This window comes from Chionomys nivalis, chromosome 17 (genome assembly GCF_950005125.1).
Source record: "Chionomys nivalis chromosome 17, mChiNiv1.1, whole genome shotgun sequence".
Lineage (NCBI taxonomy): Eukaryota > Metazoa > Chordata > Mammalia > Rodentia > Cricetidae > Chionomys > Chionomys nivalis.
In genome coordinates, this window is record NC_080102.1 from 33,909,289 (window position 1) to 33,934,435 (window position 25,147).

At 47.2% G+C, this 25,147-nt stretch overlaps 1 protein-coding gene across 4 annotated transcripts; it reads left to right on the forward strand.

Moving 5' to 3' along the window:
* The first annotated feature begins 71 nt into the window (after nucleotides 1-71).
* Nucleotides 72-25,057, forward strand: Hsf1 (heat shock transcription factor 1). Of its 4 annotated transcripts, XM_057791720.1 has the most exons (14): nucleotides 72-380; nucleotides 19,843-19,951; nucleotides 20,305-20,441; nucleotides 20,680-20,804; nucleotides 21,499-21,574; nucleotides 21,649-21,710; nucleotides 21,832-21,928; nucleotides 22,025-22,161; nucleotides 22,294-22,563; nucleotides 23,002-23,088; nucleotides 23,820-23,925; nucleotides 24,003-24,068; nucleotides 24,141-24,210; nucleotides 24,288-25,057. In XM_057791720.1, the coding sequence occupies exons 1-14, from the start codon at nucleotides 264-266 to the stop codon at nucleotides 24,491-24,493; spliced, it is 1,665 nt and encodes a 554-aa protein (XP_057647703.1). In that variant the 5' UTR covers nucleotides 72-263; the 3' UTR covers nucleotides 24,494-25,057. The 4 variants fall into 4 exon arrangements, with proteins under 4 accessions (XP_057647703.1, XP_057647704.1, XP_057647705.1 ...); XM_057791721.1 differs by lacking the exon at nucleotides 24,003-24,068; XM_057791722.1 differs by lacking the exon at nucleotides 23,002-23,088 and having other exon boundaries at nucleotides 24,288-25,055.
* Nucleotides 25,058-25,147: the final 90 nt, after the last annotated feature.

Here is a 25,147-nt window from a genome sequence, read left to right on the forward strand (position 1 = left end):
GCAGCCGTACAGAGCGGCGGACCGCCCAGGGGCGGGCCCAGTGTAGTGGGCGGGGCAGGTCACGGCGCCTGCGCACCACAGGATACAGGACCGGCCCTGGCGAGAGCGCGCCGGTCGCAAGATGGCTGCGGCCATGCGAGGCCTTGCTGTGTGTGCGCAGCGGGCGGCAGAACGGCCCGGACAGCAGGGACAGCGACGACACTAGCTCAGCCCTCAGCCACTCTTCTAGAACGCCATCCCAGCCTCGGCCAGCTTCGTCCGAAATGGATCTGGTCGTGGGCCCCGGTGCAGCAGGGCCCAGCAACGTCCCGGCCTTTTTAACCAAGCTGTGGACCCTCGTGAGCGACCCGGACACCGACGCGCTCATCTGCTGGAGCCCGGTAGGAGCTGGCATAGGCTGGAGCGGCCTTCAAAGGACGGTCCTGTTCCGGGAAGGGACCTACTTAGGAGAAGCGGCCTGCGGGTGGCCGTGCTTGCCTGGGTTCGGGCATCCTGGAGGGAGAACACGGCTCTCTGGGGAGGAAGTGAGCCCCGCCCCCAGAGCCGCTTGGCGGAGAGTAGGCCGGGAACCAGAGTCCTAAGTTTCCCTGGGACTAAAATGTCGGGGCTTCCAATTCAGGTTCTTTGACTCACAGGTGAATAGCTTCCCAGAGTCGGTATGCCTTTCTGCTTGTAGGCAATCATGCTATTCCGTGATTCTTAGACCTCAGACGCCAGAGCAGTTTTGCCCGGCCCTGGTTGGGCTGCGTCGAGCCCTCTTCTGTTGCCTGGCAGCGGGCTGTGTACACCACAGCCCCTGCTGGACCAGCAACTCGGGCTTACAGACATGCTGCTGCAAGTTGTGGCAAATTGGAAAGTAGAATCGGCTGTTCAGATCTTGGCTATGAGGGCAGAGCGCAGAGCTAACAGATGATGGCCAAAAGACAGACCCTCCTGATCCGGAGGGAGCCTTTGAGGGGGATGGAGACATCTAGGTGCTGTCTCCTTGATCTCCTGCGAGCCAGATCTGGCAGCCTTTCAGGCTCTGCTGAGCACTCCCTCCTGCGCACTGGTCTCTTAAGCTGGCAAGAATGGAGAAAAGCCTGGGTGGAAGGTGGAGGCCAAGGCTTCTGCCTCCCTCACTACTGCCTGTTCGTGTAAACTCTGCTCTGCCTAAAGAGTGCTTGGGAATAAAGAGAAGACTCGAAAGTCTTTGTGATTGCCCCCACTGACTCTCCGTGGGTCTTTCTCTCTCGCTGGTCCTGGAAAGGAGCAGCATGTTTGATTGAAGGCCGTCTTCAGTAGCCACCTCTCCTAGATCTCATACTCCTAGGCAGAAAAAGAATGATCCCGCATTTCTGTCTTTCCCCAGCTTTCCACCTCTGTTTTGTTTGACTGAAAGGGAGCTTCCTTACCTAGGTCCACTTGGGATACCAAATATTCTCCGGAATAGTCTAAACTTAATCCTATTAGGAAGATCCATCCTGTCTGGTAGTCTCCCTGCTGTTTCTGCTTAGAGATTGGTACAGAGGTGGGCGACGTGCCCGTGAGCCTTCTTCTAGGACAGGATATCCTGGTGGGGGCCTCTCAGTGTGAAGATGGATCTGATCTACCCTGTGCCCTCCCTCCAGCCACAACTGCACATCACCTGTGAGCCGTGTTGGCATGTTGGGAGGGATGGGTGTGAGTAGTCTGTCCGTAGCAGCCGTGAGCTCTAGCTGGTGTGAGACCTGGCAGTGGGAGCTGGGAGCCGACTTTCTCATGAGTATAGCAACCAAGCTCTGCACACAAGTGGAAGAAGAGCACCTTTGAGCCAGACAGGGACAGCAGAGCTTCTTGGATCTGACTCTTTGGCCATGCCCATGTCCCCATGTCCTGTGGGGGCACTTACACTGGCTTGGTTGCTTCTAACATCATTCCCTGCAGGCCCACTGCTCTGGAGGCTTTGGGTCCACTCTCTTATTCTGAGTGGCTTTCATATAAATTTTCTCACCATTCTCAGACACATCCTCCTCCTGGAGGGAACAGGGAGGCTGGATACGTGGGAAAGCCTGTCTAATTCCAAAAATCCTTTATTGAGCCTTACCTAGGTCTGACTTCTCATCCCTACCGCTTGGAGACAGAGTAGGTCACTACCTTCACTAGCTCTCTGGTGTTTGCTCTCTCAACCCTGGCCCTCATTCAGTTACAGGTGCTTCACCCGATCAGGGACCTCAAGAGATCCAGGGATTTCCCCAGACAGATCCAGAGGACAGCACAGCCTTGGGGAAATTTAGGATCCCTGTAAGATCCATATGAGCATGGGAGCATGGATGTGGGTGGTCCTTCCTCAGTAGACTTCTCTTTACCTTGTACCAAAGGCCCCTCCAGTTCTAGTGCCCTGAGATGCAACACATAGGGCAGAATCCTTGACTACACAGTAACTCTATAATAGAAGTCACCTTTCGTCCTTGCCTTTTTCCTTTGTGCTGTGGTTCCTCTGTCCCCTGAGTAAGACTGTTGCTAGGATTGTTGGCGGAGCCACCTCAGTGCATTCTAAAATGGGGGGACTAAAAAAAGCCCAGAGTCTATATCCAACTTGATTCCAATTTTATAAGATCATTTTGTCTGGTCCTTTTTAGAAATATTGAAGAGAAACATGAAAAATAAGTTTTCTAGCTCAGGAGAGTACAGATGCTGGTAGTTTTTGTTGGGTTTGTTTAATTTTCTTCTTGTTCTTAGAAGATGAGTGTGTAAAGGTCAAAGGACATCCGATGTCCTCTCTAACATTTTCTGCCCCGTTCCCTTAAGACAGCTTCTCTCACTGAACCTGGAGCTTGCGTTTTATCAGTTTGCTGGTCAGCAAGCCTCAACAATCCTTCTCTTTCCACCTCACCCAGTGCTGGGCATACAGGCTCACACGGCCACACCCAGCTTTGCATGGGTACTAGGAAATCCAAACTCAGACGCCCATACTTGTGCAGCAAGCTTTTTTTTTCCACTTAACCATCCCCTCAGCTCCTGAACATGTTTTTTTTTTTTTTTTGGTTTTTTTTTTTTTTTTGGTTTTTTCGAGACAGGGTTTCTCTGTGGTTTTGGAGCCTGTCCTGGAACTAGCTCTTGTAGACCAGGCTGGTCTCGAACTCACAAAGATCCGCCTACCTCTGCCTCCCAAGTGGATCCTGAACATGTTTTTAACCTGCTAACCATCCCAAGAGTTGTTGTCCTACTAGATCTAGAAGGATCTAGTCTGGGCTCCACTTGCCATGTAGGCTGACTGTGGTATACCAGCCCAGGAGCTCCCTGAGGAGCTTGAGGATTGGGGACAGGACCACATGATTTGTTCTAAACAAGTGCTAGGACTGGTGGAGGATGAGCCAAGGGATATTGAGACTCTAGGACAGGGTCCAGACTTCAGGGAGGCACTCAGGTACAAAAATGTAATGATGTAAGCCGGGTGGTGGTGGTGCACGCCTTTAATCCCAACACTCGGGAGGCAGAGACAGGTGGATCTCTGGGAGTTCGAGACCAGCCTGGTCTACAAGAGCTAGTTCGGGGACAGGCACCAAAGCTACAGAGAAACCCTGTCTCGAAAAACCAAAAAAAAAATGATATCTCTCTCTCTCTCTCTGGGGGTGGGGTCTTTTTTTAAAGATTTATTTATTGTACATTGGTGTTTTGCCTGTATCTGTGTCTGTGTGAAGATGTCAGATCACCTTAAATTGGAGTTATAGGCAGCTATGAGCTGCCTTGTGGGTGCTGGGAATTAAACCAGGTTCCTTTGGAAGAGCAGCTAGTGCCATCTCTCCAGCCCCTTTTTTTTGTTTATTTGTTTTTGCTTTTGAAGACAGTTTTTATGTAGCCCTGACTGTCTGGGAACTCGCTCTGTAGAACAGGCTGGCCTCAAACTCACAGAAATCCACCTATCTTGCCTCCAAAGTGCTAGGATTAAAGGTTTGCACCACCACTGCCCAGCCTGAAGTCTCATTTTTAAGACATCCCTGCCCTTAATAATGAAAAGCTTGAATTTTGTTGCTAGGTACCTCTCTGATCTCACTCTAATCCCAGCCTAATGATGTGGTTCTCTTCTCTTTGAGAAGAGAATGACTGTGGGTTAGGCCTTTGTGGGGGTGGGGGGGGTTGTAATTGAAGAAACTAGAACCATTGAGCAAGGACTCTTGAATACCAATACTCAAACAGCCACTGTGGAGGAGCTGGGTCCCAGGATAGGCTGTTGGAGACTTAATCCATTCACTAATGCAGGGACAGGGTACCCATCTTCCTCAGTATTCTTCATGGGATCACATGAAGCATTTTAAAACAGTTGCTGGCCATGGTTGCTATCCAGAATTCCTAGGACAGGCAGGGCCACTCCGCTACCTAAGCTCCGACAACCAGATGAGTTCATTCTCAGACAGACAGTAGGAACACCCCAAGAGGCCCCACCCTGAGAGACCTGGCGCAGACTGAAATGTCAGCAGTCACATATGCCAGGGGCAGGTTGTGATGTGTGCTGCAGGCTCTGGTGCCTCCAGCGGTAGCTGTCAAGCAGCCTGCGCAGCCGCTCTCATCCAGTGCTTCAGTCATAGAAGGAGTGAAGTTTCTTGTGTATTTGTTCTATGTCCATAGCTGTACAAGTAGGTGATGTTTCCATTTTATAGGTAGAAAACTGAGACAAAAATCATGATATAGGGGGCTGGAGAGATGGCTCAGAGGTTAAGAGCATTGCCTGCTCTTCCAAAGGTCCTGAGTTCAATTCCCAGCAACCACATGGTGGCTCACAACCATCTGTAATGATGTCTGGCACCCTCTTCTGGCCTGCAGACATACACACACAGAATATTGTATACATAATAAATAAATATATTTTTTAAAAAATCATGATGTGAAGCTTTAAAAAGACAAAAAAAAAAAAAAAAAAAAAAAAACCTCTAGCCGGGCGGTGGTGGCGCACACCTTTAATCCCAGCACTCGGGAGGCAGAGGCAGGTGGATCTCCAAGAGTTCGAGGCCAGCCTGGTCTACAAGAGCTAGTTCCAGGACAGGAACCAAAAACTATGGAGAAACCCTGTCTCGAAAAATCAAAAAAAAAAACCTCTAAACTCATAGTTGCCCAGCTATTGCTCACTTCACTACCTGTCTTTGTCTGTCCGGGATTCTTGCCTTTTTGTTTTTAATATTTCTATTTTACTTTATGCATGTTTGTGTTTTGCCCGAATGTATTTTTGTTTTTTGTTTTAATTTGTTTGTTGTTGTTTTTTTTTTTTTTTTTTTTAAGTTTTTCGAGACAGGGTTTCTCTGTGGTTTTGGAGCCTGTCCTGGAACTAGCTCTTGTAGACCAGGCTGGTCTCGAACTCACAGAGATCCACCTGCCTCTGCCTCCCAAGTGCTGGGATTAAAGGCGTGCGCCACCACCGCCCGGCTTAATTTGTTTTTTTGAGACAGAGTTTCTCTGTAGCTTTGGAATCTCTTCTGGACTAGCTTTTGTAGACCAGGCTGGCCTCAAGCTCACAGAGATCTGCCTGCCTCTGCCTTCTAAGTGTCCAAATGTGTTTTTGTGTACCGTGTGTATAAATAGTGTTCCTGCAGAGACCAGATTTGGAACTGGAGTTACAGATGATTGTGAACTGCCATGTAGGGACTAGCAGTCAAGACCAGATTCTCTGGAAGAGGAGTCAGTGCTCCTAACCACCAACTCCTCTCTAGCCCATCCACCTTCTTTCTGAGACAGGTTTTTTCACTTGGCTAAAGCTCACTCATTGAGATAGTCTAGCTGGCCAAAAACTCCAGGAATCCTCCTGCCTCTCCCTCTTCAGTTCTAGGATCATATATGTTCACATTTATGTACATGCTAGCTCTTTTTCTCATTTGTGTTTTTTGAGAAAGGGTCCCTCTGTGTAGCCCTAGCTGTCTTAGAACTCACTATGTAAACCAGGCTGGCCTCAAACTCAAACTCTTGCCTCTGCCTCGTGAGTGCTGGGATTAAAGATGTGTACCACACCTGACCCTTTTTCCCTCCAAGATTTATTGATGGGCATGGTGGTACATGCCTTTAATCCCAACACTCAGGAGGATCTCTGTGAGTTCGAGACTAGCCTGGTCTACAAAATGAGTTCCAGGATAGACAGGGCTACACAGAAAAGACCCCCTCCCAAAAAAAAATATATTTATTTTATGTGTATGGGTATTTTATATGTATGGGTTGGTGCCGACATGCACTAACTATAGAGGCCAGAAGAGGTCAAACGGTCCTATGGAATTGGAATTGCAGGCGATTATTAGCCACCAAGTGTATTAGAAACTGAACTTGGGTTTTCTGCAAGATCAACAAGTGTTCTCGACTGCTGAACCATTTCTCACCTGGAAGCTAAAGTGACGAATTTTAGGTCCTCATGCTTGCATAGCAAGCCCTTTACCTACTGGGCCATCTCTGCAGTGTGTGTGTGTGTGTGTGTGTGCGTGTGTGCACATGCGTGCGTGTGCACGCTAACACACATCCCATAGTGTACATGTGGATGTCGAATGACAGCTTTAGGGAATCAGTTCTCTCCCACCATCATGTAGGTTTCAGGGATCTAACTCAGCTCTTCAGGCTTGGGGACCAGTGCCTTTACTTGCTGAGCCGTATTTTTGCTTTTTTAAAGCAGGGTCTCACTAAATTGACCAAACTGAACTTGAACTTGTAATTCTGTCTCTCTCAAGTAGCTAGGATTACAGGCCTGCACCTCCATTCTTCACTGCTCCCTTGCAGTGACCACCCCCCCAGCCACTTTTGTTGTGACCAGCACTGTTGGCTCATAATCAAATTATTATTTATTTTGTACCTGAGACTTCCTCACCTCTCCACAGAGAAAGGAACCAGCAGAGATCGGTCATCTGATCAGCTCTGTGCTGTGACCTGTGTATTTCTTTCTGCCTGGGAGGTAAAGGGGGTACGGAAGACAAGAGCTCCAGGGTCCAGAGGCCCCTGCAGGCCTCCTTAGATACCCCCTGTTCTAGCAGGAACAGAATTTTATGTGCATTTCAAGTTGTCAGTGTTTTGGAAAATAAGATCATAGACCGGAAATAAGACTTGCCATTGACTGACAGCTGTGTTTCAGTTTACTAGCCAGTGAGAGCAGTGTACCGCTCTTACAGAGTACCCACACAGTATCTCACAACTGTCTCTTGTGACTCCAGTCCCAGAGGACCTAATGACCTCTTCTAGCCTCCATAGGAACTGCATGCAGGCAAAACACCATACAAATAAAAAGGAAGAACTGTAGTACCCACATAAGACATGCTGGGTATAGCAGAGAACGTGTATAATCCCAACACAGGAACAGCTGAGACCGGTGGGTCCCTGAAGCACATTGGCCAGTTTATCCAAATCACTGAGCTTTAAGCCAGTAAGAGACCTTGTCTCAAAACACAAGGCAGCACTGGCTGCTCTTCCAGAGGAACTGGGTTTAATTTCCAGCACACACATTGTGGTTTGTAATTATTCCAATAACTCCAGTTCTAGTAGATCGAGCACCACTTTCTGGCCACTGCAGGCACCAGGCAGGCTCGAGACACACAGAAATATATTGTAGTAAAACACCCATACACATAGGGTAAATCTTTTAAAAAATAAAATAAAGGGAATGGAGAAATAACTCAGTGGTTAAGAACACTTGTTGCTTTTTCTGAGGTCCTGACTTCTGTTCCTAGCACGCACATAACTGTATGTAGTTCCAGTTCCATACTTTCTTCTAACCGCTGTAGGAATGCAGGCACTCATGTGGTGTGCATATATATATTCAGGCAAAACTTTCTATACATAAAAAAATTGTAAATATTAAAAATAGAATTTAAATGTGGAGAAAGAGACAATCTTCTCTACTGGAAATTGCCTGCAGATCATGAAGACAGCTGCACAAGAGGCAGAGGCAGGATTAGAGGGTGAAGGTCATTCTTGACTGTATAGCATGTTAGAAGCCAGCCTGGAATACTTGAGTCTCTTGTTTTTCCGAGTGGAGGGAAGGAAAGGGAAACTGCATGAAGAGCAAGGGCTAAGAGTGACTGAGAATTTATCAGAAAGTAAAGCATAAACCAGAATAACGCTTGAAGCAAGTATGGTCCCATATACTAAACTCAGTTAATATATATACCACATCAACATAAAAAAAAGGGAAAATAACAAGCAAAAAGCACATTAGAAAATTCAACACCCACTTTTTGATGAAAACTCAGCAAACAGAGTGGCAGGGACATTCCTCAGCATAGTAGAGAGAAGCATGTGTATAAATACTGTGGCTGATTGTGTGTGCTTGATTGTGAAGACTGGCCGCTTTCCCAAGATTAGAAGAGAAGATAAGTTCTTTGCTTTGCCATTTCTGCCTAACAGTGTATTGTATGTTCCAGTCAGTGCAGTGTAGCAAATAAAAACACAAATTGGGAAGGAAGAAGTAAAACTAGTGACTATTCAAGGATAGCAGGATTCTACACAATAGTTTGTGAGATTGCAAGATCCAGGGTCAATACACAGAAGTAAATTAGGTATCTACATATCAACAGTGGACTATTAGTGAACTGTGACAAGACTGGAGAGATGACTCAGCAGTTATGTGCTTCCTGGTTTTGCAGAGTATCCAAGTTCAAGTCCCAGTACCCAACTCCAGGGGATCTCGCATCCTCTTCTGACCTCTTCAGGAGTCTACACACACACACAAATCTTTTTTTTTTTTCTTTTTGTTGAAATATTTTCAATACTATCAGAAAACACGATAAAGTCCTTGACAGCCACTTTGAGCTGGTAAGAGCTCCATCCTCAGGTGGAGATGGGCTATACTTTGAGTCTTGGATGAGTGATAAATGCCACCCAGAGAATACTTACTTACATTATAGTCCAGAGACACTCACAAGACTCTGCTTCCTCTAAAGCCTGTGGGAGGGCACCCTCCTTGCTTTTTCCCGCTTGTGGTTGTTGCTGTTATTCTGTGGTTATTCCTTCTTTTATAGCTGCATGACTCCAGTCTGTCTTTGTCATAACCTGACATTCTCCCTGTGTGACTAACTTTATTTGGCTGTCTTTTTGTAAGAACATTAATCTGTTCAAATTAGTGGTTCACTCTACTCCAGTATGACCTCATATTGTCTGATGGCATGTGCAGCAACCCTGTTTAAAAATATAGTTACATTCTGAGGTATGGGAGATAGGGCTTGTACACATCTCCCTTTTTCTTTTTTTTTTTCCTTATTTCTCTCTTGTTCCCCCCTGCTCCCTCTGGAACCCTTCTTCCCAGCATTTTCCTTTCCTTCTTTCATTTATTTTTCTATTATAACCCACTGAGTTCAGTTAGTGTGGCCTGCATGTGCATGAGTGTGAGGTTATTTGTTGGATTATGGGTAACTTACCATTGGCTACACTCCTAAAGAAAAATAACTCTCCTCCTCCTCCTCCAGCAGGCATTAACTACCAATAGCTCCCCATCTTTGAAGTGCTTCCCATCCATACTGGAATATGTTAGCAGTCTGTCGGTTGCAGGTCAGCATAGCTGCCATGGGTTCATCTGTGCCATAGCCTAGTAATGTGCAAAAGGCAGGGTTTACAGCGCTTCTCCCCGTCCTCCAGCTCCCACATTCTTTCAGTGATGTTCCCTGAGCCTGGAGGTGGAATAGAGAGGTTTAGATGGCCCATTTAGGACTAAACACTGAACAGTTACGTATTCTCAGCACTTTGAGTGGTTTTGAGTCCATCTTAACTACTGCCCGCTGCAAAAAGAAGTTCCTTTAGCCAAAGTTGAGAACAGCACTGATCTATGGGTCTAAATATAAATATTTAGAAGGCAATTTGACATGTTTAATTTGCAAACATCAGTAGTGGATTCAACAGGGGCTCTAAAATCCCTAGCCATGGGCTTCAAACCAGGTTTACAATATCAGGCATAAATCCCTGGAGTAGGCCTCAGATTCAGAGGGTTGCTTACTCTATATGGTCATGTCACTAGTGTGCCATTGGATGAATCTTGCTCAGCAAGTCAGTATTGTAGCATGGAGGGTCAACTCCAACCAGCCTTCATAGCTCTCTGAGACATGAAAGCCAGCCAGCAGTTTCTAGATTAGTTCCAGCTTGATTTCTCTGTCTTGTAACCATGTATGTGGTATCTTTTTTCATTGGGGCTTTTTGTTTTATTTGCTTTGTTGGTTTTTCAAGACATGGTCTGGCTGTGTAATTTCACAGACTCATTTGTCAGACAGTTGGCAAAGATTTTTTTTTTCAGTTCTGTAGGCTGCTGCTTTACTCATTTGGCAATTTCCTTTGCTGTATATAACTTTTTAATTTCATGAGGTCCACTTGTCGATTATTAACCATATTTCCTGAGTCACTGGATTCCTCATTCTGGACATCCTTACCTCTATGTATGCCGCCATATCCAGAAGTGCACCACCTGGTACTCCTCTAGCAGTTTCCGAGTTGTGTGTGTGTTTGGTTTTTTGAGACAGGGTTTCTCTGTGTATCTCTGGTTGTCCTGGAACTCATTTTGTAGACCAGGCTGGCCTCAAACTCAGAGATCTGCCTGGCTCTGTAACCTTTTTTTTTTTTTTTAATCTGTGTTTTTTGCTTTTTATTCTTCTCTCATACAGTACATTCCAACTGCAGCCTCCTCTCTCCATTCCTCCCAACTCCCCACCACCACTTCACTCTGTCCCCCAGGTCAGCTGCTCCTCCATTTCCCTTCAAAAAGGAGCAGGCCTTCCAGTGATATCAACCAAACATGGCATAACAAAATGCAGTAATGTTAGGCACAAACGCTCATATCGAGACAGGACAAGACTGGACCAGTAGGAGGAAAAGGGTCCCAAGAGCAGGCAAAAGAGTCAGAGATGCCCCTGTTCCCACTGTTAGGAGTCCCACAAAAACCCCAAGCTAAACAACAACAGCATGTATACAGAGGACCTAACACTCCTCAACCCCTCTGACTCCTACAGTCCTTCCTCCCCTTCTTCCAAGGGGTTCCCCAAGCTCTACCTAATATTTGGGTGTGGGTCTCTGCATCTGCTCCCATCAACTGCTGGAGAAAGCCTCTCTAATGACAATTGGGCTAGGCCCTGTCTATGATTATAGCAGAATATCATTAAGAATCAGTTCATTGCCGGGTGGTGGTGGCGCACGCCTTTAATCCCAGCACTCGGGAGGCAGAGGCAGGCGGATCTCTGTGAGTTCGAGACCAGCCTGGTCTACAAGAGCTAGTTCCAGGACAGGCTCCAAAACCACAGAGAAACCCTGTCTCGAAAAACCAAAAAAAAAAAAAAAAAGAATCAGTTCATTGACTTTTGATTTGTTTGTTTGATCAGTCATGTTTGGTTCTACCTTAGGTCTCTGAACTATCCAGCTTCTGGTTCCTGGTCATCCTAGCAGAATCAGGCATGTGTTCCCTCTTATGGCTTGGGCCTCAGTTAGACTAGTCATTGGTTGGCCACTCCCATATGCTTTGAGCCATATCTTACAGGCAGGACAGGTATGGGTCAAAGGTTTTGTGGCTGAGTTAGTGTCCTAGTCCCACTTGTGGGAGCCTTGCTGGTTACAGGAGATAGTTCAGGCTCCATATCTTCCCTTACTAGGAGTCCTCTCTAGGGTCACCCTTATAGGTTCTAGGAAGTTTCCACTGCTCTAGGTTTCCACATCACCGTTAAATGCTCCCCTACTCCAGTTGTCTCTCCCTGTATTCCTCCCCCTTCTCCCCTCCTTCCTTAGCCTGACCTCTCCTGTTGCCATGTACACACACACTCCAGTCCACCCTCAAAGTCTGTTCTATTTCCCCCTTTCCAGGGAGATCTATGTGTCCCCAATAAAGCCCTCCTTGTTGCTTAGACTCTCTGGGTCTGTGGAGTGTAGTGGGATTATCCTTTACTTAATAGCTAATATCCACGTATAAGTGAGTACATATCACATTTGTCTTTCTGGGTCTGGGTTGCCCTTGCTCAGTTTCTTTCTAGTTTCATCCATTTGCCTTCAAATTTCATGATGTCATTTTTTTCTAACAGCTGAATAATACTTCATTGTGTAAATATACCACATTTTATTTATCCATTCTTGTGTTGAGGGACATCTAGGTTGTTTACAGTTTTTGTTACTATATGAAAGCCACTATGAACATAATTGAGCAAGTGTCCTCATGGTAGGATGGAGGGTCTTTGAGAATATGCCCAAGAGTGATATAGCTGGGTCTTGAGGGAGATCAATTCCCAATTTTCTGAGAGACCACCATATTGATTTCAAAAGTAGCTGTAAAAGTTCTCACTCCCACCAGCAATGGAGGAGTGTTCCCTTTGCCCACATCCTTGCCAGCATGAGCTGTCACTTGGCCATTTTGACAGGTGTAAGATGGAATCTCAAAAGTAGTTTTGTGTGCATTTCCCTGATAGCTAAGGATGTTGAACATTTCTTTAAGTGATTCTCTGTTTAAATCTGTACTCCATTTTTTAATTCTGTTGCGAACTCTCTGTTTAAATCTGTACTCCATTTTTTAATTAGATTGTTTGGTTTGTTGATGTCTAGTTTCTTGAATCCTTCATATATTTTGGGTATTAGCCCTGTATTGCATGTGGAGTTGGTGAAAATCTTTTCCCATCCTGTAGGCTTCTGTTTTGTCCTATTGATGATGTCCTTTGCCTTACATAAACTTTTCAGTATCAAGAAGTTCCATTTTTTTTTTTTTTTTTTTTTTTTTTTTTTTTTTTTTTTTTTGGTTTTTCGAGACAGGGTTTCTCTGTGGTTTTGGAGCCTGTCCTGGAACTAGCTCTTGTAGACCAGGCTGGTCTCGAACTCGCAGAGATCCGCCTGCCTCTGCCTCCCAAGTGCTGGGATTAAAGGCGTGCGCCACCACCGCCCGGCTAAGAAGTTCCATTTATTAATTGTTGATCTTAGTGCCTTTGTTATTGGTGTTCTGTTCAGGAAGTTCTCTCCTGTACCAATGAATTTAAGGCTATTCCCCACTTTCTCTTCTATCAGGTTCAGTGTATCTGGTTTTATGTTGAGATCTTTGATCCACTTGGACTTGAGTTTTGTGCAGTGTGATAAATATAGATCTTATCCTTGATTTCAAGCTGTACTACAGATCTTTCATTGTTCAAGATTGTTTTAGCTCTTCTGGTGTTTTTTTTTTTTCCATATGAAATTGAGAATTGTCCTTTCAAGGTCTGTATAACACATTCCTTTAATCCCAGCACTCAGGAGTGAATGGAGGTAGAGGCAGGTAAATCTCTGAGTTTGAGGCCAAACTGGTCTACAGAACAACCAGAACTACACAGAGAAATCCTGCCCAAAAAACCAAAAGAAGAAAGAAAGGAAAAGGCACCCTTCAATGCCCATAAAACTGTTTGTTTCAGTTGACAGTCTGTTATGCTGATTGACCTCCTTATGTGTGTGACTTGTTTCTCTTTTGCCGCTTGTAATATGTTTCTGTGTGTTTATTATTTTAATTACATATGACAGGGCTGGGGGTGGTTCTAGAATATTTAAGGACCAGGTCTGGTGGCACATGCCTTTAATCCCACTTCTCAGGAGGCAGAAGCAAGTGAATCTCTGAGTTCAAGGCCAGAGAAACCCTGTCTTGAAAACAAAACAACAAAAATAATGCCTTTTACAGTTGCTCAAGGAAATGAAATATTAAATACAGTCCTCCATTGGTGTCCTGTAGTAGTATTTTCATGTAACCGGCACACATTTTCCCATGCCATTTAAATTATCTCTGAATAATTTGTAACTTTATGACATAAATACTATATAGATACCTTATATTGGTTTGCTTAGTTACTAATGGCAAACAAAGCCTCTCCATGTACTGTCAACAGCCTGTAGTACCATAAGCTCACTGTTGGGAGAAGCTATAGGTGGGGATTCTTTTCAAAATAATTTCTAGCTCTACGGTGGTGGTGCACGCCTTTAATCCCAGAATTCAGGGCAGAGGCCAGCCTGGTCTACAGAGCAATTTCCAGGACAACCAGAACTACACAGAGAAACCCTGTCTCAGGGGGCAGGGGAAGCAGTTTCCAGTCCTGTCGTTATCTCCTGTTTCTCTGTTTTCTGGCATCTATTTTCAAAAAAGAAACAAAAATCAGTTTCCTGCCCTCAGATCTACTGTTGTGCTTACTAATTATCTTTTCATGGTGGGTTTGAGCCAGAATCTCCCTTAGGATATTTACCATTGGTAATTCTCTGTTTAATGGTCCTTCCTTTGTTTCTTCAAACGTTATTTCCTTATTTCTCTGAGCATATTTATCTATTCTTACTATATGTGTATGAGTTTTACCTGTATATATAAAAAGGCACTCGTGTATGCCTGGTACCTGTGGAAGCCAGAAGAGAGTGCCAGCTCCCTTGGAACTAGAGATACAGCCTTGCAAACTGCTCTATGGGTGCTAGAAACTGAATCCTTGTCCTCTGCAAGAAGAGCAACTGGTCTTAACTGCTGAGCCATCTCTCCATCCCCTAAGCATGTTTACAACGACATTATACTTTTTGCTAAATGTATTGTCTTGTCCTTCTTGGGCAGTTTCTATTGCTCCTCCTTGTCCACCATGTGAGTCATACTTCACAGTTTCTGTAGGTCTTGCATTTTTTTGTTACTAGTGTATTGTGGGAGTCAATGGTGGCTGAGTCATCTTACTTGCTTGTGATTTCTTCAGAAAGACTGCTTCTCCTTGATGACATTCACTTCCTCACAGTTGTCACCTCCAGCAACTACTGCCAGGTTTTGCTGTTATTTATACAGTGCCCTGAGACACAACAGATTGTTGGGTAGTCAGATCCAGTTAAATGTGTGGCCAGTAGTGGGCTGCTTTTGCTTGCGGTATTTCAGTGGGTTCACTGAGCAAGAGCAGATTTGAGTTAGTCTTCCATTTGTTCTGATCCCAAAGGGCTCTTCTCAGCTTCCTTTTCCCATCTGGGCAGCACTGCAGGAGGGGGGAGGGGGGCACGGACAGCTTCAGATCTCTGACTTGTTTGACCTCAAGTGCTTGCTTTGCTTATGGGTTATGTCTCCTGTAGACAGACGCTCCAGGACACATGGCAGTGCAGTAACTACTGTACTTCCCAGCTAACCACTCTCAACGTGCATGCTCTAGCCTTAGGTCTAGTTTCTACCTGGGAGAACTGTGAGTAAGGTAGGGGACCTGTCCAAGCAGGCATGTGATCTCATCAACCTGCAGCTGGAAAAGACACGTCCTTCTAGTAGTACCCTTAAACCTTGACAGATCTGAGAAGAGGGGTCCTCACAACTTAGCCACACCTTTTGGGGTGCAGCATCTGTTCTGGGGGCTTAGTGACATGAGAAGTAGACTGTTCATGCCATAGGACTTACCCAATGAGTTTTAGTGGTTTCATTGGTTGTTCTTACTTGTTGATGCCTGTAGAACAGTTTCAGAGACATTAAGTGATCTAAACAAGCTTTGTGTGTGTCACTGGAGGGGAGGCACTTCCCCAGAGTTCCACACTCCCAGCCCACAAGTGGTGCTTTCCCTTTCATCTTCAGGGATAGGAATTCCTGATTGTCGGTCTTCATCCTGCAGCTGATCATCCACCATCTGTGCTGTTGTGGCTGTGACTTGGCTGCTTGCAAGTCCTTTTCCTGGTCTTGAATTTGACGGTTGGATTATGAAATGACCGTTTATGATTCCCTTTTAGTTTTTCCTGTTTGAAGTTCATTTAGTGTCTTGGATATTACGTCAAATTTGGTATGTTCTTTATCATTTTTCCTAAATATACTCATTTGTCCATTCTCATCTTCTGAGCCTCCCATTAAGCATTGTAGGTCTGATGGTGCCTCACAGGGCTCCACAGCTCTGTTCACTTCTATTCATTCTGCTAGTCATTGTTCTATTGCTATGTAGAGACACCATGACCATGACAACTTTTTTTTATATGTGCATTAGTATTTCACCTACGTGTATGTCTGTGTGAGATCCTCTAGAACTGGAGTTACAGACAGTTGTGAGCTACCGTGTGAGTGCTGGGAATTGAATCCCAGGCTTTTGGAAGAGCAGCCAGGGCTATTAACTGCTCAGCCATCTCTCCAGCCCCCACAGCAACTATGTAGGAGAAAACATTTATTCGGGGGCTTGCTTATGGTTTCTGAGGCTTAGTCTATTATCATCAAGGCAGGAAACATGGTGGCACTCATTCGTGGTGCTGGAGTAATCAAAAGCTACACCCTAAAACCTCAAGGCCACTCCCAGTGGTGCATTTTCTCCAACAAGGCCACACCTTCCATTCCTTTCAAATAGTGTCACTCCCCAGTGCTAAGCATTCAAATACATGAGCCTATGGGAGAAATTCTTATTCAAACCACCACACACTCATTTTTTCTGTCTGCAGACTGTAATCTCAGTAGGCCTGTGTTTGCTTGTTGACTCACAGTTCTCCCTGTTCTCTTTCTTGAGTCCCCAGGTAAAGTTTGTTTGTTTGTTTGTTTAAGATAGGGTTTCCCTTTGTAGCCTTGACTATCTTGGAACTGGCTCTGTAGACTAGGCTGGTCTTGAACTCACAAAGATTCACCTGCCTCTGCCTCCTGAGTACTGGGGTTAATTAAAGGTGTGTACTACCACTGCTCTGCCCCCAAGTAAATTTTTAACCTGAGTTAGCTTTCCAATTCCAGAGTATCTACTTGGTGTTTCTTTTTCATTTTTATTGTTTTACTGAGATTTTCCATTTAGTAGGACATCATCCTTATACCTTAGTCCTTCCTATATGGTTCTTCAGTTCTTTGGCCATACTATTTTAAGTAAAATAGCTAAGTTAGAATCCTTATTCTCTTGGGCTGGAGAGATGGCTCAGTGGTTAAGAGCATTGCCTGCTCTTCCAAAGGTCCTGAGTTCAATTCCCGGCAACCACATGGTGGCTCACAACCATCTGTAATGAGGTCTGGTGCCCTCTTCTGGCCTGCAGGCATACACACAGATAGAATATTGTATACATAATAAATAAATAAATAAATAAACAAATATTTGTTAAAAAAAAGAATCCTTATTCTCATGAGTCCAACATAGGGACATAATTTGCTTTTTTTTCCTATTATAAGTTGTGACTTTTCTTTTTAATTTAAATTAAATGATTTAAAAAAAAAACTAAACGGGATTCATAATGGTCATTTCATAATCCAGCTGTGAACTCAAGACCAGGAAAAGATTTTGCAAGCAGCAAAAACACATCCACAGCCATCTTATCAGTCCCAGCCATAGCTTTTTGTTGGTTTAAATGCCTCATTGTTTCTGACTTTGCATTAGTATGTGATAGCTGCTATGAAGAGTAGTCTCCCTGTATCTGATACTTTTGTATTGTGCCTTGTTAGGTCTAGTGTCTTTCCTGTACTAATTATACAATGCTTATGTTCTTGGTGGCCATTGTGCCTTGTCATGTTGACTTACTTGGGTAAATGGAGCTAAAATTTCCTTAAACAACTGGAGCCAGTGAGTCTCCAGTCTTTCCTCAGGCCTCTGTGTGTATGTTGATTCCCATCTTTAACAAGTAGCCTAGAAGTTAACAACCCAACTTTATAGCCTACTTCCCATTCCTGCCAGAGGGAGCACTAGTGGGCTTCCTAGGTCTTCCCTAGGAACAGATCTAATGTGTGCATAGCCATTGGAGTCCTAGGAATATTTCAGAGTCCCTAATGATCCCTCATTCATCGCCTTTTAAGGTTTCTGGCTAGACTGTGTTCTACATTGTCTCAGCAGCCATTTAAAATCTTCTTCTACATGCTTTTTTATGTTTCTGGACTGAGTCAGCCTTAGATCAAGCAAAGCCAGCCTTGCTTGGAGAGTCCTCTAGCACCAGAATCTTGAGTTAGCTCTTGCCATGTCCCCACTGCCATTGTTCCCACTGGCTTCAAAGCTGAAGGGAAGAATGGAGACTGGATGTGTTGTAGAAAGAGCCTACTGCTTCCTCTGATACCATTCTTCCTCCCAGTGCTTTCACTGCTGCTTTGCATTCTCTTTCTCCTGTGTCCACCTGCCCTGCTGTTTCTGCATTTTAGGGCAGCCCTAGTGCTAATTCAACACCTTGGGCTCCTTTTGATGTATTCTTTTTTTTTTTTTTTTTTTTTTTTTGGTTTTTCGAGACAGGGTTTCTCTGTGGTTTTGGAGCCTGTCCTGGAACTAGCTCTTGTAGACCAGGCTGGTCTCGAACTCACAGAGATCCGCATGCCTCTGCCTCCCGAGTGCTGGGATTAAAGGCGTGCGCCACCACCGCCCGGCCTTTTGATGTATTCTACATACCTGTATTATAAGCTCCCCACCCCAGCGATTTACTGCTGTCCCCTTCCCACTGTGGGGCCTCCCCACTCCAGTATCCAATGCCTCTGAGTTGCCACGGCCCTTCAGCCCCTCCTAGTGGTTCCGGACTATGTTCAGAAGAGTACCCGCACAGAAGAGCAGCCATGCAATGTTGAACAGTCTCGAGTTCTCACCTTAAACTGAAAAAGAAGCCAAGCAGTGGTGGCACACCCCTTTAGGCCAGCCTGGTCTACAGAGTGTATTCCAGGACAGTCAAAACTACATAGAGAAACCTTGTCTTTAAAAACCAAAAAGAGAGGGGCTGGAGAGATGGCTCAGTGGTTAAAAGCACTGGCTGCTCTTCCAGAGGACCTGAGTTCAATTCCCAGCAACCACATGCTGGCTCACAACCATCTATAATAGGATCTAATGGCTTCTTCTGGCATGCAGAGCACTCATACAGAAAATATAAATAAATTTAAAAAAAAGAAGAAGGAGGAGGTGGTATTTCTGAGTTCTGAGCAGGACCATCTTCAGAGCAACAGAATTTCGATTCCTGTTTCTTTGACTGCCATAATTTGGCTTCCTAGAGCTCTGTGTGTGTGTGTGTGTGTCTATATGTGTGACTATGTGTGTATGCATATATATATACATACATACATACATACACATGTACCACATGCATGCAAGCCCACAGACATCAGGTCACCGGAAACTTGGAATTACTAGCAGTTCTGAGTCACAGTGTGGGTGCTGACAAACCCAGGTCCTCTGCAAAAATAATAAGCAATCTTAGCTACTGAACCATCTCCATCTTAGCTACTCTTTCATTTGTTTGGTTTGGTTTGTTTTGGGGGACAGAGTTTCTCTGTGTAACCCTGTCTGTCCTAGAACCCAATTTATAGACCAAACTGGCCTCAAACTCAGAGATCTGCTTGTCTCTGCCTCCGAGTGCTGGGATTAAAGGAGCACATCACCATGCCCAAGCCAGTGTTTGCTATTCTTTTTTTTTTTGTTTTTGTTTTTGTTTTTTCGAGACAGGGTTTCTCTGTGGTTTTGGAGCCTGTCCTGGAACTAGCTCTGTAGACCAGGCTGGTCTCGAACTCACAGAGATCCGCCTGCCTCTGCCTCCCGAGTGCTGGGATTAAAGGCGTGCGCCACCACCGCCCGGCCTGTGTTTGCTATTCTTAAAGAAAATTTGGGAGCTGGAGAGATGGCTCAGTGGTTATCTAGAGGACCCGGTTCAATTCCCAGCACCCACATGGCAGCTCACAACTGTCTGAAGATCCAGTTGCAGGGGATCTGACACCTTCCCGCCAATGTACATAAAATAAAGTTAAATAAAAAAGAAAGAAAATTTGCTGATTAAAGTTAAATGCTAATCAGTCCCTAGAGGTGGCACAGAATGCTGTGGGTGATTTATGAGTCTAAAATTGCCAGGGAGTAGGAACCTGTCTGTGGCTGCATGATTCTCGCTGTTCAGAGGTAGGCTCCATAGCCTAGATGCCAACCATGGAGTCCTAAGATTGAACTTACCTCCTCTATGAAGGGAGAATGTGTACTGCCCACCACACATGAAGAGGCACTTCAGGCTACGGTGGAAATATGGTGGCAGCTTTTATATTTGACCTGCCTGTATGTCTCCTTACAGAGTGGGAACAGCTTCCACGTGTTTGACCAGGGCCAGTTTGCCAAGGAGGTGCTGCCCAAGTACTTCAAGCACAATAACATGGCCAGCTTCGTGCGGCAGCTCAACATGTGTAAGTACCTCTGTGGGATGGTATGCGTCCTTCCCGGGGGTGTGAGAAACAGACCCGACATGCTGCTGAGAGATGGGTGCCTGGGTTGGCTAAGGAAGGATCCTCATGGGTGTAAGCCTGAGTTCCCCAGGGAAGAGTATGAGACGCTACCCCAGTAGCTATACCTCCATTTGCAAGAGGGGAAGCTGTGAAAGACAAGGTCTTTTCCAACCATGACTAACTTGACTAAGTAGGCACCGGCTAGAATCTTGCAGTTTTTTAGGAGGCCCCTTGTCTACCCTAGAGCATGGCTAGGCTGTTGGAGTTCTCTTCCCTGACCCTCAAGCAGAATTGCCCCACCCCCATATGCACAGATGGCTTCCGAAAAGTAGTCCACATTGAGCAGGGCGGCCTGGTCAAGCCTGAGAGGGATGACACCGAGTTCCAGCATCCATGTTTCCTGCGTGGCCAGGAACAACTCCTTGAGAACATCAAGAGGAAAGTGACCAGTGTGAGTCACCAACCCTGAGTACAGCCCCTCCCTGTCCTCAGACCTCTCTGCAGGCTATGGGGCTGGGAGCAGTATCTTGATGGTGCTGCAAGACTAGCCTGAAAGCACACATAGCCTGTACCCTCGTCTATCTCTGTTGTGTGCCCCCCCCACCCGACCCCCGCCATTTCCCAGTGTTTACCAGACCCTCCCCACTCCCTGGATGCTACTTCAGACTCTTGTATGCCCTTATCCTTAGGTGTCCACTTTGAAGAATGAGGACATAAAAATACGCCAGGACAGTGTCACCAGGTTGTTGACGGATGTGCAACTGATGAAGGGGAAACAGGAATGTATGGACTCCAAGCTCCTGGCCATGAAGCAGTAGGTCCCAAGGCTCAGGAGGGTGCCTAGGTTGCTTTGGGTCTATCCTGCCCCACCCTGCAGAATGATTCAGGCTTCCTCCCCCTTCCCAACCTCCCTTCCATTGTTTTTGTGACACACTGCTTGGCCTGTTCATCTCCCCCCTCAGGACAGGGTTGGGAACTCCCTACTGCACCCACTTCTCATTCCCCTGCTGGGCGCCACCTTTTCAGGATGTGAGCTCACAGACACCCACCCCCCCTTCAATGTGTCTCCCTTAAAATTAGGGCTGGCAGGAGCCAACCAGAACAGTCTTGGGAGCAGACCCCTCCCTGTTCTCTATTCCTAGCGGCCCCACTCCTCCGTTATTACTTAGGATAGGGCACACAGTTCTCAGCTGCCTTTTACCCCGAAACCGAGGGTAATCAGCAGTTTGGGGTCTTTCCCAAAGTCCTGACCTATGTGTCTAGCCAGTATGTGACAAGTCCCTGTGACCTCTTTTGGCTGAGATCCTGAGGTGTACCATGAGGCTCTCTCTGTCCATGCCCTCCCTCCCCAGCTGACACCTGAGTCCTCCCCTGGAAGTGTAGCAGAGCCAGGGGAGTCAGTGGTGCCATGAGCCCTCACCTGGTCCAGCCCTGTCTCACTAGTCTGTCAACAGCCTGACTCTCTGGCTCTTCAAATGTGGCCCAAATGACCCAGCAATGTGTTGCAGCGAGAACGAGGCCCTGTGGCGGGAGGTGGCCAGCCTGCGGCAGAAGCATGCCCAGCAGCAAAAAGTTGTCAACAAGGTGGGCAGGACTGGTGGTAGGTGGGTCCCCTCCATCACTGGGCCAGGGTGACTGTTATCCTCTCTGCCCCACAGCTCATTCAGTTCCTGATCTCACTGGTGCAGTCGAACCGGATCCTAGGGGTGAAGAGAAAGATGTGAGGCTCTGGGGATGCCTGCACTGTCCACTCTGGCCCTGCACCTTGTGTCCTCTGCTTGCTGTATATCCTGGGCACCACCAAGGTCTGTGTCGGCAGTTAACCTGTCTCTTCCCTGCAGCCCTCTGATGTTGAGCGATAGCAGCTCAGCACACTCTGTGCCCAAGTATGGTCGACAGTACTCCCTGGAACATGTCCATGGTCCTGGCCCATACTCAGTAAGCATCAAGCTCCATGAGACCTCCCTAGTGGGTGCAGGGTGACCCAAGCTACCACAGGTATGTCTTGCATGTGGCCTCTGTCTCTAATTGCAGGCTCCATCTCCAGCCTACAGCAGCTCTAGCCTTTACACCTCTGATGCGGTCACCAGCTCTGGACCCATTATCTCCGATATCACTGAGCTGACTCCTACCAGTCCTTTGGCGTCCCCAGGCAGGAGCATAGATGAGAGGTTGGGCTTCATCACCCTCATACCTCCTGTCACACTAGTGGGCTAGCCTTTAAGGGTCCTGGGCAAAGTTGGAAGTGGGTGGAGCTAACTTAGGCTCTTTCTAACATGTCTCCCTGTGTATAACATGTTCAGACCCCTATCCAGCAGCACCCTGATCCGTGTCAAGGAAGAGCCCCCCAGCCCACCTCGGAGCCCTCGGGTACTGGAGGCAAGCCCTGGGCGCCCATCCTCCATGGATACACCTTTATCCCCAACTGCCTTCATTGACTCCATCCTTCGAGAGAGCGAGCCTACCCCTGCTGCCTCAAACACAGCCTCTGTGGATACAACCGGAGCCCATGCCCCCACACCCTTGCCCTCCTCTACCCCTGAGAAGTGCCTCAGCGTAGCCTGTCTAGACAAGTGAGTGATATGCCCATCCTGCCTCCCTGTAACCTATGAGCCCCCCACAGCATGAGATTCCTCAGGCTGGATACAGGGTATCTGTGTCTTAGCAAGGCACAATCCCTGCTGTTTACTGGGAGTGATGGGTTGGATCTATTCCCTCAGACCTCAGATTGAGCTTGAAGCTGGGGAGGGAGACCAACCACATCACTAGAAATGGGATATACCCCTGCCTCCTGGGCCACCCTCCCTACTGGCATCACCCTCTTTTGTGGCAAGCCCCAGGATCTTTGGATCTGTCATTCTCCCTAGACCTGACACAGGAAATGATGAGCCAGGGCCCAGCCTTGACCACCCCTCAGGCACATCCCAAAGGCTGAGCGAGCGAGGACGGTGGGCACAGATCCCCCCGTCCCCCGCCTGCAATGGGGGGGCTCTTGTCTTTGTATCTTGCAGTTTGGCTCGCGCTCCACAGATGTCTGGGGTCGCCCGCCTCTTCCCCTGCCCCTCCTCTTCCTTTCTGCATGGCCGAGTCCAGCCAGGGTTAGCGCTGCCCCCACTTGGGAGGGAGGAGGACTCCGCCAGGGCCCCTCCCACAGCCATGGACCAGTTCCCAACCTGGGCATAGCACTTGCCCTGCCAGGCGAAGAGCACCAGGGGATGGTCTCACAGGCTCTGCATCTCCACTGCCTCCCCTGTGCACAAGCCAAAAGCTGTGATAGGGACACGCTTCCTGCCTGGCCCAGCCACCAGTACAGACTGCTATGATGAGCTTCCTGTCAGGGTAGGGTAGGCCCCATGGTACCTACAGAGCCCTTTTTACTGCCTTGCCCAAGCCTCAGGTATGTCCTTGGCCTAAGGTCTTCTGATCTAAGGGAGTACAGGTCTACCCTTAAAAGCACAGTCCTGTTTCCTCTCTTACTCTCTTCCCGGTGCAGTGGCAAGACTTTGTTGAGCTTGAAATATCTGCCTGCCCTCCTGCCCATTCTAGAGCCAATACCCCTTGTCCTTTTTCCCCACCACCCTCTTGTCCCAGCCGTAGTCACTACCAGAGCCTCCTAGGATGTCCTGCCCATGGGCCATGCTTATGTTCCACCCTCAGCATTTATGGAGGGCAAGCTTACTACTGCCCTTTCTGGCATCTTCCCAGAAGTCCACACTCATTGTCCCCCAGCTCATGCTGGCTATGCAGATGGACCTTGCTTGGGGGGCTGCAACCAAAGGGGAGCGGGAACCTGGGGCACTAGTTCACCTGCCCACTTGCCCTGGGCCAGGAACGAGCTCAGTGATCACTTGGATGCCATGGACTCCAACCTGGACAACCTGCAGACCATGCTGACAAGCCACGGCTTCAGCGTGGACACCAGTGCACTGCTGGACGTGAGTCTGGTCATCCCCACCCACCCTGACCCATCCTGCCCACAAGCCAGCCCTGACTTCCCTCCCTCCTCCTGCAGCTATTCAGCCCCTCGGTGACCATGCCCGACATGAGCCTGCCTGACCTGGACAGCAGCCTGGCCAGCGTGCGTAGGCGGGCAGGGTGGGGGGCAGAGGGGACCATCAACAACTCTCATTGTGTGTTCTTTGTCCCACAGATTCAGGAGCTCCTATCTCCCCAAGAGCCCCCCAAACCTATTGAGGCAGAGAACAGTAACCCTGACTCAGGTGAGCTAAGCTTCTATCCCACCCCTGACCCTCACTTCCAACTTGCCCATCCCCACCATCCTAACCCATGCCTACAGGAAAGCAGCTGGTACACTACACGGCTCAACCCCTGTTCCTGTTGGACCCTGACGCTGTGGACACAGGGAACAGCGAACTGCCTGTGCTCTTTGAGCTGGGGGAAAGCTCTTACTTCTCTGAGGGAGATGACTACACAGATGACCCCACCATCTCTCTTCTGACGGGCACTGAACCCCCCAAAGCCAAGGATCCCACTGTCTCCTAGACGTCCCAGGAGTTGTCAGGATGGTTTCTGGCTGACTCCCAATCTACTGCTAGGATATAGCTGGTCCTAGGGAGACAAGACAGTCACAGTCCAGGGCATCCTAGATCAAGTTACCACCCCAGTGGAACACAGATGGGGCGTGAGCCTGGGCAGTGCTTCAGGTCAAGAGGACAGTCCTGAGTGCCGCATACCTGCTGCCTTTACACAGTCCAGGTCTACTGTCTGCTTCGGACCTTCACAGCCACACTTGGACTGATCCTGCAGGTTGTTCATAAAATTGTATTTTGGATTTTTACATGAGAGTCCCCTTTAGCCCTTCACAAATAAATAAATAAATATATATATATATATACACACACACACATACAGATGGACAGATGATAGACAGGTTCTGCTGTTGCCTCCTGTGTTTCCTCCTGCTCTAAGGGATACAGAAGGTGGTAATGCAGGCTAGAAGCCCAGAATGCACTACATGCCACCTTGGGGAAATAAATGTAGACACCTGCGATACCCCTAGGCCCACTTGATGCCATAGAACTAGTATCTGCTCACAATTTTGTTTTTGTGGTTTTGGGGCCGGGGAGGGGGGGGGCGGGGAGGTGGTATTCAAAACAGTGTTTCTCTGTGTAGCACTGGCTGTCCTGTCCTGGAATT

Bases quoted from the DNA above. Each gene is read 5' to 3' on its own strand.
- Hsf1 (XM_057791720.1), top strand. From the start codon at position 264: ATGGATCTGGTCGTGGGCCCCGGTGCAGCAGGGCCCAGCAACGTCCCG. The intron at 22,564-23,001 runs GTGAGTGATATG...TGTATCTTGCAG, and splicing joins AGCGTAGCCTGTCTAGACAA to TTTGGCTCGCGCTCCACAGA. The intron at 24,069-24,140 runs GTGCGTAGGCGG...TTTGTCCCACAG, and splicing joins TGGACAGCAGCCTGGCCAGC to ATTCAGGAGCTCCTATCTCC.